This window comes from Lepisosteus oculatus, chromosome 12 (assembly GCF_040954835.1).
Source record: "Lepisosteus oculatus isolate fLepOcu1 chromosome 12, fLepOcu1.hap2, whole genome shotgun sequence".
NCBI lineage: Eukaryota > Metazoa > Chordata > Actinopteri > Semionotiformes > Lepisosteidae > Lepisosteus > Lepisosteus oculatus.
In genome coordinates this window covers 38,885,920-38,898,694 of record NC_090707.1, presented here as the reverse complement: position 1 = coordinate 38,898,694, position 12,775 = coordinate 38,885,920, and the positions used below count along the sequence as shown (strand labels likewise).

The following is a 12,775-nucleotide window of genomic DNA, read 5'->3' as shown; positions in this document are numbered from 1 at the left end:
GATCACGTGACTTAGCAGAAATCCAGTTCACCCTGCTGTCGCTCACAAGGGTGAGACTGACAGGCGCGCCCAGGCAGACTGTCGGCAGGGCTGGAACCAAAACTGAATTTCTACAGAGGCCACACGTTGTTTCAGGTGAAGTTACAATCATATTTAGTTTAACATTTCTTTAGTAGCTGCAGGCTTTATAGAAACAAGGAATATATAATTTAAGCAATTCTTTACTAAGTCAGAACAAATGTGCTGTGAAGCATTATCATGAGATATGAGTAACATGACTGAGATTACTGTAAGAAAAACACATCCACTTATGTACACATTGCTGTGTTCTAGTTTGAGGCTGTATAGGTCTACACTGGTGGTGAAGAGATGTTCTCTCTGTATTGCTGGCTATATGTCAACTATAGATTGTACATTGACAGGAACTCCTTACAGCACAGTGTGAGGATCACTCTTCTTTTTACTGTATTTGTACTTTCAGTCCAAGTTATTTCCTAAAATTTGTTAAGTTGCTATACTGTATCTGTAACTAAATATATTAATGAGTGTCATGAAGGAAAAGTGTGATATTTTACATCATTCAAACACCCACCGTAGATGCACCATCATGTTACAAAGCACAGACAGCTGGCCCAGTTTCACCAGCTCAGATGCAACAGTACTCTGTAGTGCACAACAATCCAAACGATCAATAATATCAGACACCCACAGCGGGAGCGACACTGTATCAGACACACCCGCAGCGGGTCAGACGTGTGAAACTTTTAGATACACCTATAATTTTCTCTTGCAATAAACACAGAAAAGTACAATATAGTAAGGCTACAAATCTCAATCAAAGGGTGCCTGAAAAATATCAAGTTGAGACATAAAATATAGTGCATCACAGGTGATACTGTGTAGCGGTGAGGCTTAATAATAATGCAGAGTTAAGTGTTTCTGAGCTTCCCAAATGAGGCCCCATTTCTCTGTTCATCTCTGTGGTGCAGCCACAGAGAAACCATTCATGCAAGATGTTTTCTTTTGATAAGGACAGCTCCCAAAGGGGGATGCACTTAGCTAAGCCTGGCTATCATGATCAATGGTCATCCATTGGCGCCTATCTGTCTAGGGAGTGCGAGTTGGACATCTGGATTGCATTCCTAAGTGTCAGGACTAAGTGACTCATATCTCACCTTGATCAACCAATCAGGGACTGGTAGGGCCGAGTAACCCACGTGGGACTCTGATGCCCATGGAACTTTCAGCCAATCAATGAGCTAAAGTTCCTCCAGGTAAAAACAGGCAACACAGAGAGCCTGGGAGATTCAGATTCAGATTCAGATTCAGATTCAACAATTCTAAAGGGAATTCAAAGGAGAATCCCAAGGGCAGGACATTCTCGCAGCGCGCCTCCTGACCATCCTGAGACTCAGCCCGGACAACCACGGAACGGCCAGTGTGTCCGAGTGCCAGAACTTTCCTTTGTTCTATGAGTCTAGAGTGGAGGTTGCCAGAGAGTAACCAGCAGCAGGCCTCGTGAACAGGTTGGAACTGTGGACAGCTGAATCACTATTCAGAACTAGCTCTTCATCAGGAACGAACCGGTCCTCTTCCTGACTTGCTGGGACCCACAGTCATCTTTTCTCCTGTGCACAAACTTTGCTAGTTAAAGCCAACAGTGAGCATCAGCAGCGCACCGTCGCAAACCGCACAGCACAGCCTGGCACCGAGCCAGAGAGCGCGGATTGGACAGCAACAGCCTGCAACTGTTTCTTTGAGTCCGCAGGAGATCTGAATCCCCAAAGATTGGATGAGTATTCAACTTCAATGCATTACAGCTCGAGAATTCAATTGTTATCCAAACCAGTTGATATCAATTTAATTCCTAAGAGTTATGTACTTGTTTGAGTATCTAATGTAGAAGTTGTAACCAAGTTCACTTTACGAAACGGTCTTAATGAATGATATACTGAACGTATGTCCTCTTGATATGTGTAACACTTTGTAACTGATTGAATATATACCTTTTGTATTCTGATAACCCTCTCGATAAGATCTGTTAGGTTTACATGCATATTCTATGTATTAATAAATGTATCCTCGTGTATTAGTACCTGTGTGTGCGCGTTGTTTGAGTTATGTCGCATGGTTGGATTCTAAAGCCACCAAAAGAATCAACTTTGTGATTTACTGTTACAATTAATAATTGTCTCAGTAAATGCCCAAACCCTACAGAACTGGTGCCTTCAGAGAGCCACTATGATTACATATTTGGCATCCCTGAACCGGTTTTCACTACAACTGTATCAAACACTCACAGCGGGAATGATACTGTATCAGACACACTCACAGCAGGAGTGACACTGTATCAGACACAAGTACTAAAAGACTTAAAGCAACTAAACTCTGTCTCATAAAAAAATCAAAACAGAACAGAAACTGAGAAACTCTGGTGCTGTGTGCGAGAGATCAGGTCTGGGTACGTGCTGTTTGGCTCATGCAGTAGCAGTTTGAGGTTTCTGTTTGCTCGTCTCAGGATGCTCAATTTCCTCTCTGAAAAATACATACTGCACTACAGCCTGTGAAATGAGAAGCTTTAACTACACAAAAACTAGAAGCGAGTTGTTTTTTCAACAAAACCTTTTGCTTTCTCATGTTTTTGGGGTATTGTGTTCCCTGTCTCACAGGAAGGTCACACATACTCCCAGCAGAAGTAAAGATTATGGAAGCTTTTCGGCCCCTAATTTCTATTCCAATAAAATGCTTAGCTGATGCTAATGAAAAGAGCTCCAAGCTCTTTCACATGTTTGTTTTCCTGGATTTGTTCAAGTTGTGTCAGCATGGTGTCACACAGATTTGCTTTTCTGCCTCATAGCACTAGTTCCCTGGGTTCAATTCGCTTCTGGGGAAACTGGCTGGTGTGTCCTGTGGTGGACAGGAGTCCTGTCCAGGGTATGTGTGTCTGTATGTGTCCTGTGTTTCCTGTGGTGGACAGGAGTCCTGTCCAGGGTGCACCCTGCCTTGTGCCCATTGCTCTCTGGGAGAGGTCCAGCTCCCCCATGACCCTGAATTGGACAAAACTGCTTAAAAAATGAAAAGGACAGACCTACAGATTTGGGGCTTCTGTTCCTGGACAGGGACTGAGCAACACTCAAAGAGGTACTCCTGGTGTGCACTGCAGATCACTTCTCCAGATCTTCACACTTGAAAGAGGCTTTGTAGCTCAAGGGAAAGTCCAGCTTTCCTTATCTTCTCAAGGAAAGATTAATCCTAAATGGAGCTTATAACAGAAGTGGGTGTGTCAGTCTCACACTGGACAGTGTGGACAGTGGGTGTGTCAGTCTCACACGGGACAGTGGACAGTGAGTGTGTCAGTCTCACACAGGACAGTGTGACATTGAGAGTGTCAGTCTCACACAGGACAGTATGGACAGTGAGTGTGTCAGTCTCACACAGGACAGTGTGACATTGAAAGTGTCAGTCTCACACAGGACAGTATGGACAGTGAGTGTGTCAGTCACACATAGGACAGTGTGACATTGAAAGTGTCAGTCTCACACAGGACAGTATGGACAGTGGGTGTGTCAGTCTCACACAGGACAGTGTTGACAGTGGGTGTGTCAATGTCTCAGAGGACAAATACCTATAAAGGATCCATATTGTTGGTCTATTAGTTGATATAAAGCACTGACATTTCTCAAATATATTTCATTTCTCTACAACCTTTTTCCACAAGAGAATTTAATACTTTCATTCTTTCATGCAAAGAAAAAGGAGATCAACGTGTTGGTTACGGATTTTACCACAACGGCCAGCGTCTTCAAACTAGTTTCCACTCATGATAGCACTCACCCTTCAGCACCAGCAGAGACAGGAATGCAGACCAGCTGCAGAGCTTGTTCTTCTCCTGACGTGAGTGCTGTGGTTTCCTGTTTGTTCTCTTCCTGACCATGTGAGCTCAGCTCATCAGCTTCACAACCAGTTTACAGGGTGGACCCTCTGCTTTACAGACAGATACTGAATTTCGTGGGCTAACAGGTCACCCCGTCTGTGTTTTCATCAGCTCTTCAAATAAAACAAGAGGCTTTCATCCTCTCAGCTAACTGAGAAACTGGCTGTGGTGATGATAATCCCTTTATACTGCCACCATACCCACTACTGCAGTTTCAATCTGAAACCCTTCTTGGGTCCCTGCAGGTAACTGACGATTCCTGAGCTGTTTTCTGTTGTCCTGAGCAGTGCAGATTAGTACAGTGCCGTGTGTACTGGACATTAACTGTCTTATTCTTTCTGGTTGCATGTCATGGCCTTACAAAAAGCAGGTTTAATCTGTTAGTCAAACAAGCAACAACAGAGCAGTGGTCCTAACAGAGCTTACTGTAAGAGTAGGGCTGCTAGGGCAATAGGATCCGATGCAGGACTCAAGACAAGAGAAAGACACTAAGCAGATACTGTACGCTAGGCAAAAACGAGAACCAGGAGGTAGGTGAGTAGGTCTGATCACGGAGAGACCAGGAGGAAGCAGCAATCCAAATTCTGTACTTGTAGTCTTCCTGATTTATATTAATAATCTAGTTTCTGGCGTCATCAATAAACTAGGGTGCTTTATAGATGATACAAACTAAGGCAAAGGGAACAGCAAAGAAAATTAAAAACAAACTATTTTCACTGTTAAGAAGACCGTCTTTTTACAACTGTTCTCTGAAGAACTCTAGAACTTCTGTACCTGTGCCTGGAGTGTGAGATTGTATTCTAGATTAAGATGAATACACTGTACAAGAGAGCTGAAGCAGGTTTTCTTCAATTCGTACCCCTTCACAGTGTAACTGCTGCTGTGTGAGTCCAGGAGACACTGCTGAACACTGTGGCTGTGTCAGAGGGTGTGTTTATCGCTGGTTCAGGGCATGAGAGCAGAAGGACAGTCCCACACAGCTGAAACAGACACACAGACACAGGCAGCAGCAGCACTCTGACTGATCAGCACAAGAGCTGGAGACATGAGCGGACGTTTCACATGCCTTGGTGAGTCTGTTTAGTCTGTTTCCATTGGCCTCGGTGCACCTCAGAGGTTCAGGTATAAAGACAGAGGGATGGTAACTCTCCACAGTGTTGAGACACAGGCAGCAGCAGCACACTGACGCCCTGAACACTTCGACACTCTGCAGTCATGAGTGATAGAACTCCTCTACTGGGTGAGTCGGTCTTGCCATTATTTCTAAGATTACAAATCAGGCAAAGAGACTAATAGTCTATTTCTGTCAAGCACACAAATTACTGAGGGCATCTTCCCAATGCAAGAGTTAGGAAAGTGCAAAAAAACATGACTACACTAAAGGAGATAGGATTATTTTTAATTGCTTAAGAAATAACTACCTACAGAACAGGAATGTGCCCGTTTCTTCCTTCATTTGAAGACAGTCAGTTCTGCTCTGCTGTTTTCACCATGTACACTAGATATAGCATGAGGATTCTGTCACTACCAGTCTTCATAACGCGAGCGAGTGCCAGGGAACTGATCAGTCACGTACGAGCAGGAATAAATACTGTTCAACACCCTGACATTCCATAAATTGTTTCAAAAATATTTTAACCTAAATAAGTTTTCACTTTAAAATTTAAATATAGTTTTATATTTGTTGTCATTTAAAAAAAAATAATTGTTTAGAAAATGACTACACCTAGTAAATAGTTCAGACCCCACTTCTGCCTGCACTGCTGTATTCCTGTCTCTTAGTGGCAAAACTGTTGCATTATATTCTGGGACAGTTCTGACTCTACAGTTGCTTGTGCTGTATTTGCTCTGAACCACATTACTTCTTATACTCTTCACAGATCATACTTGTTTACACCTGAATTACACCCCAACACAGCTCCACTCCCCCATCACTGGTGCTGAACTGGTGCAGTGCTGGCCCCTGACTCCTCACTCCCTGTGTTTCTGCCCACGACATGGTGACTCTCCCAGCTGCATCCTGGGAGATGCAGACTGGAGCTCTGGGACCTTTGCTTTGGCTTCTGATTCACTGGGGGTTCTGCCTGGAATCCATTCTCAGTATTCAATCATATCAAATGGTCCAGACAGGCCTGGTTTGACCACTGTTATAGGTCATAGGTTATACACCGCCATTCCTAACACAGACCTTACTACTGAAATACTGTACAGCCACAGTCATCTAGATACACCGACATTCTTGGTCAGCACTTTTAAAACTAGGTCCTGGAAAGTCAGCAAATATGAAAGGGAAAATTGAATGATAGAGGACGGGGAGAAGCACCCTGTCGGTTTACATTGAAAGATGCTGGTTCAGCAGACTTTACATTCACGATCTCTCCAGACTTCACATCGTTAGTACTGCTTTTTTCGTAGCTCAGCATTAATAGAAACAAACTGTTCACAGGAGTGAGATTGTGACTGGGGCATTTTTTACTGTGTTGGCGACTCGGTGCGCTTCAGCAAAGCGGGTGTGTCGTGCAATAGTGCTAGAAGTGTTAGCACTAGAACAGGTTTTGTGTGCTTACAGTACATACAGTAACATTTCCCAACTATACATTAGTGAATACCATCAAACAGCGGTTTCATCAAACAACCGGCAATAATAACTTAAGCCTGAGTTTACCTTCGTGAAACAGAGTTAACATGAACTCAGCTATCGCGTAAAGTCTAACCCGGTGAGAAAATCCCGACTAAACCTGCTTCGCGAGGCAGCTTTCTATATTGTCAAAGAAAGGAGCATTTACTGCACAAGAACAAAACGAAAAACCTGATTGAAAGGTCTGGCGGGAAGAATGTACTAATGTAAAAGATCAATGTTCTGGATTTCTCGTTTATTTTTTAAATAAAACAACAGTGAACTCACAGTTGCTAGAGCAGAAATCGTTAAGAGTCTCAATCCTGCGTGCGAGCGGTGGCGTCTCTCTAAACTAAAGCTTTTCTTTTGCCGCTCTTCTTCCCTGCGCTGGGGTACAGCGGTTCCATTTGTCCCTTGTACTTTCTCGTTTTTAGACTTGTTCATTTTTAATTCGCCCCTTTTTGTTTCCGTTTTTCTCCCTTTCTTCTACCTACTTTTTTTTACCCGTTTTGTAACCATTTTTTTCTGCGTTGGCTCACCAGCCTCCCTCCTATTTTTCGCCTGGGAACCTCGCTTATTCACATAACGAGCTGTCCAGTATCCAGCCTGTATCGTTCTCTCTCCGGAATCTCTTGATCTGACGTCTGTCGCTGTTTTCTGTTCATCTTAACCGGCGAGGGCACGACAGTAACGCGATAAAAAACTAAATACCGGAGGGAATATTAGGAAATGTATTTATTTCTTTGAACCAATGTAAAGTATGGTGGACCCGACGCGCCTACTACTGTACAAAGGGGGATGTCCCCTAGAAAAAGGTCACTCTGACCCAGGGACCAGCACTATGGCACCGGAGAAATTACTTTTCAGAGCGAAGAGCGTGCCGCCTACACCAATACCACTTACACATCAGTTTTCCCTGGACTTGCATTACAGTAAAGCTTTACTTACCTTCAAAGATCTAACTAGAACAGGATAAGGTGTTTGCATTGCTGTACTACTGTGTTCTCTCAGTCCTGACCTGTTGTAGGGCTCTGTGCTCTCAGTGCTGACCTGCTGCTGTGCTCTGTGCTCTCAGCCCTGACCTGCTGTAGGGCTCTGTGCTCTCAGTGCTAACCTGCCGCAGTGCTCTGTTCTCTCAGTCCTAACCTGCTGTAGGGCTCTGTGCTCTCAGTGCTGACCTGCTGTAGGGCTCTGTGCTCTCAGTCCTGACCTGCTGTAGGGCTCTGCGCTCTCAGTCCTGACCTGCTGTAGGGCTCTGTGCTCTCAGTCCTGACCTGCTGTAGGGCTCTGTGCTCTCAGTGCTGACCTGCTGTAGGGCTCTGTGCTCTCAGTGCTGACCTGCTGTAGGGCTCTGCGCTCTCAGTCTAGATCTGCTGCAGTGCTCTGTGCTCTGAGTCCTGACCTGCTGCAGTGCTCTGTGCTCTCAGTCCTGACCTGCCGCAGTGCTCTGTGCTCTCAGTGCTAACCTGCCGCAGTGCTCTGTGCTCTCAGTCCTGACCTGCTGCAGTGCTCTGTGCTCTCAGTCCTGACCTGCCGCAGTGCTCTGTGCTCTCAGTGCTAACCTGCCGCAGTGCTCTGTGCTCTCAGTGCTGACCTGCTGAAGTGCTCTGTGCTCTCAGTCCTGACCTGCTGTAGGGCTCTGTGCTCTCAGTCCTGACCTGCTGTAGGGCTCTGTGCTGTATCAGTCAATCATTATCAAACACTGAGAAACAGTGTGAGAGACTCTTTTCCTGCACAGTGTTCCTTTTCTAAAGATGAAGACTGAGGCATGTCAGTCAAATACATAACCACAGTTTACTTGTTATTCAGCAGGAGAGGAAGATTCAACAGAGATCAGGATCCTGCTGGTGGGGAAGACTGGAGTGGGGAAGAGTGCAGCAGGAAACACCATCCTGGGGAGAGAGGAGTTCACATCTGAGCTCTCTCCTTACACAGTGACACAGCAGTGTGAGAAGAGGACAGGAGAGGTGTCAGGGAGGAGTGTTTCTGTGATCGACACTCCAGGCCTGTTTGAGACACGCCTCTCTAACAAGGAAACTTTACGTGAGATCCTGAGCTCCATCTGTCTGACCTCCCCGGGACCCCATGTGTTCCTGGTGGTCCTCCAGCTGGGCAGATTCACACAGGAGGAGAAGGACACAGTGAAGCTGATCCAGAAGACCTTTGGAGAGACAGCAGCAGATTACACCATGGTGCTGTTCACACATGGGGATCAACTGAGGGGTAGAAGTATTGAGGATTTTCTCTGTAGGAGTGCTGATCTTAAGCAGTTTGTCAGACAGTGCAGTGGGGGTCATTATCATGTGTTTAACAATAAGAATCCAGAGAACCGCAGTCAGGTGACAGAGCTGCTGGAGAAGATAGAGGAGATGGTGGAGAGGAATGGAGGAGGCTGTTTCACCAATGACATGTATCCAAAGGCTGAGAGAGCGATCAGGAAGGAACAGGAGAGGATCCTGAGGGAGAGAGAGCCGGAGATCCGCAGACAGGGGAGGGAGCTGGAGAGGAGATACAGGGGAGAGGAGCTGGAGAAGAAGAAGAGAGAGATCTGGAGAGAAGAGAAGGGAAGAGCCCGAAAACAAGCAGAGAGAAATAATGAATTTATAAGGAAATGTTTGATTATATTAGGAGGAGCAGCCATAGGAACAGTAGCGGGAGCAGCAGCATTGGGAGCAGCAGCATTGGGAGCAGCAGTGGGAGCAGCAGTGGGAGCAGCAGTGGGTGGACCAATAGGATTTGCAATAGGAGCAAAATTAGGACTAGCAGTGGGGGGCACAGTGGGGGGCACAGTGGGGGGCACAGTGGGGGGAGCAGTGGGGGTGACAGTGGGGGGCGCAGTGGGGGGCACAGTGGGGGGAGCAGCTGTGGGTTTAGGAGGATTGTTGAAGTTTAAGGATGAAATACCGGAGAAATGCCGAATTCAGTGAGAGCAGGTGTGTTGGTGTTGTGATGGATCAGGGACTGAGGCAACAGATCCAGGAAGAGTCTTCAGTCATCAAGGTGGAAATACACCTTAGAAACACAGAACAGAAAAAATCAAAATACCCCTGTCTGCACAAAGACAACCTGAAGGGTTGGATGCACAGACAGCAATAACAAGCAAAATAAAAATAAACAACAATAAAAATAGAACAATAAAATATCATACCTTCACGTTGAACACAGGCTTTCAGTCTGAAGTGGAGAGTCTGCAATCTCCAGGGCAGATCCAGTCCATTGACTGACCCCAGCCAGCCCCTGAGGAGTGTGTGTGCTTGGACAGTATATTAAAGGAGCTGCTTAAAATGTAATCAGGAGCTGTACTTCTGTCACTCCTGCAGTTGAGGTGCTGGTCATTTTAGTTTTGAGCTGTTTTTATGATTTAAGGCTGAGAATCTTGTAACTCAAATGTGTGGACGAATTGTTAATTCATAAATAAAAGATTTGTTTAATAAGAAATCCTAGTTGTTACTGACCAAATAGAATTATTTTGAACTTTGTGTGTCCAACAGAGAAGACATGATCCGGGTGTGTGTGAAGCAGGCATTTCCTTTAGTACTTGTGCACACTGGAGCCAAAGCTGATGAAGCACTGACTCCACTCACTGATACAAAAGGAGGCTTTTTACACAAAATGACAAACAGAAAACCCACCCAGAACAGCTCCAGTACAATTCCATGCCATATACTGTATGGTGTAAAGCCTAGGTGTGTGATAAACTGTAAGAATATTCTCGGGTTCCTTTAATCAGTATTTAAGCAGACGTAGAATTTGTTCATCATGGCTTTAGCAGTTATCAGTCTCTCTCAGTTCTGGTCAGGCAGCCTGAGGCTGGCTCTGCCCTCACGTTCCAGGGACGTAGCCAGCTCACACTTAAGTTGCAGTTAGTCATTTTCCCTTATTCTAGCAGGATAGTTAGTAAATTATGTTAATAAATTATTTACAAAGTACCAGCAAACTAGTGAAATAAGAGAAATAAATGTTTGATCCCTCAAGCTGTTTTTACAATGTTTTAGGTTGCTGAGCTGTTTCAGCTGCTTGTATTGAGAGAATCCTGAACTGTTCTTCCAGAACACAAGTAAACAGAACCTTGACTCACCCAGAGGCTGTCTGTGCTCAGTCTGCTCCTCCCAGATGCTGACTCTAACTCAGCACTGCTGTGGGTTACAGGTCTTGTTATCAGTACTGCTGTCAGCGTTTGTCTACAGTATTCTGTACAGTACTGCATCTCTCGTGTCTCTCTGTGCTTACTGCACACTCAGTAAAGACACTTAAACCTCAGTCATGTTTCAGAGCTCCCTGCAGGATCAGCAGGAGCCTCCTGGGGTAGTTGTAATAGTGGGGTGACGCAGTAGGCCGACAGAGGTGTCTGTTCCTGCAGGGCACTGGTCTTCCTTGGGGAGTTCCCTGAAGACAATTCGTATCTCAGCTGGGAGAGAAATTGAGCTGACACAGGAGTCTGTCCCTACAGTACACAGAGAGCAGGAAAAACATTGTCCCTGTTGTCTTTACACTATGAACCTGGGTGTGGCAGTAAGCCCAACAGCTCCAGAGGTCTGGGATTGTACCTATCTGTGTGGAGTTTGCATGTTTTCCTTTGTTTGAATGTGTTTTTGCCTGGTTTGCCAGTTCCCACCTGTCTCACAAAGACACACAGTTCACACAGCCCATGGCTTCCCAATGCTAACCCTAACGACCTGAGACCTGAAGAATAAATAGATCAGGGATGGAAACCCCAGGCCACAGGGACAGATCTCAGCAGGTTTCACATGTATCTTCCAATTAACAACAGATTAAGATCTAAATCAACAACACGTTTGACATTTTTGTCAAATTAGTTCAATTATGTCATTGGTATCAGGGCTGGACTGAGCACCAGAGGCCTCTGAGGCCTTGGAGCTCCTCACCCCTGAAACAGAGAGTGCCCTATCAGTGCTGGAGAATACCCTGCTTCCTCAACACTCCTACCCATCACTCAGCATGTAGACACGGCACCACTCAGCCCAGCAGTGGACACATCTGTGCAGGAGATGTGCTGACTATCTACCTGCCAGCCACTACCTGTGAGCCGCTGAGGCTGTCTCAATTGATACATTAGCCAGTTCTGTTGTTGCTTTCAGAGTTAGGTAAACCAACATGTTTCTGTACCAATAGGTGATACGTGGACAGCCTCTCTATGTAAGCTTCAAGATTATTGTCTACTGCTGCTCCCTTAGACTCTGAGTTTGTTACAACGTGGCATTTTCACCCTTCTATTATGCATCTAAAAACTCATAATAAACTCCTTATAGGTAATTCAACTCTCCCTTTTCCACTTAGAAAAAAGAGATTAATATTCTAGCCAAAGTTCTCTAGTTATAATCCTAATAGTCAAATGATTTTCCTAATGGCATTAGCATATTGAATTTGTCTATTTTCTCTTATGTACAGTACTGCATGTGACACAGTTCCTATATTATCCCGGGCAGAGAGGCGTTCAGATCAGAGACCAGCCCCACCTCACTCACTCTGAGGAGCCAGGAGGCACAGGGAGAGGTGTGTGGGAGAAGAGTCACTGTGGTCGACACCCCAGGCCTGTTCAACACTGAGCTCTCTGACAAGGATCTGAGAGGAGAGATCCAGAGAGCTGTCCAGCTGTCGGCCCCTGGACCCCACGCTGTCCTCCTGGTCATCCAGCTGGGCCGCTTCTCCCAGCAGGAGAAGAGAGCAGTGGAGACCCTGCAGGAGCTGCTGGGAGAGGGGGTGAGCCGGCACACGGTGGTCCTCTTCACTCACGGAGACAGGCTGAGAGGCAGGAGTCTCCAGGAGTTTGTCCAGCAGGATGAGAACCTGCAGAGGATCATTCAGAAATGTGGGAACAGGTGTCACCTCTTCAACAACACTGACAGGGGAGACAGCTCTCAGGTCAGGGAGCTCTTGGAGACGGTGGCTTACAGCCGTTATTACAATGTCAATGAAGAGCTGAGCCTGGAATAGTGGGAGCCTCTGGCTGAAATAGGGAGGGAACAGGAGGCAGGAGCACAAAATGAAGACAAACTAGAAAGAGCCGGAGCACCCTTAAGAGGAGGGACAGCAGCAGTCTTTTCCAGCAGTAAGATAAACTCCAGCAGAGCTGTTTTTTCATTCCTGCAGCTTTAATACTGTACAATAACACTGTCAAACGAGCACTGCAGTTGCGTCCACAATCATTGATTGTTAAAATGAACTGAATCACTGTATTATTGTATGATATATCTTGTAGTATT

At 45.6% G+C, this 12,775-nt stretch overlaps 1 protein-coding gene across 1 annotated transcript; it reads left to right on the top strand.

Moving 5' to 3' along the window:
- Positions 1-4,926: 4,926 nt before the first annotated feature.
- Positions 4,927-12,506, top strand: LOC138241956 (GTPase IMAP family member 8-like). Its single transcript, XM_069196285.1, has 3 exons — positions 4,927-5,004; positions 8,364-9,474; positions 11,999-12,506. The coding sequence occupies exons 1-3, from the start codon at positions 4,980-4,982 to the stop codon at positions 12,504-12,506; spliced, it is 1,644 nt and encodes a 547-aa protein (XP_069052386.1). The 5' UTR covers positions 4,927-4,979.
- Positions 12,507-12,775: the final 269 nt, after the last annotated feature.

What these genes read in the sequence shown, in the direction of transcription:
- LOC138241956 (XM_069196285.1), top strand. Translation starts at nt 4,980, where the DNA reads ATGAGCGGACGTTTCACATGCCTTG. An exon ending in CGGACGTTTCACATGCCTTG is followed by an intron (nt 5,005 to 8,363) that starts GTGAGTCTGTTT and finishes GTTATTCAGCAG; the next exon opens with GAGAGGAAGATTCAACAGAG. An exon ending in CCGGAGAAATGCCGAATTCA is followed by an intron (nt 9,475 to 11,998) that starts GTGAGAGCAGGT and finishes TATCCCGGGCAG; the next exon opens with AGAGGCGTTCAGATCAGAGA.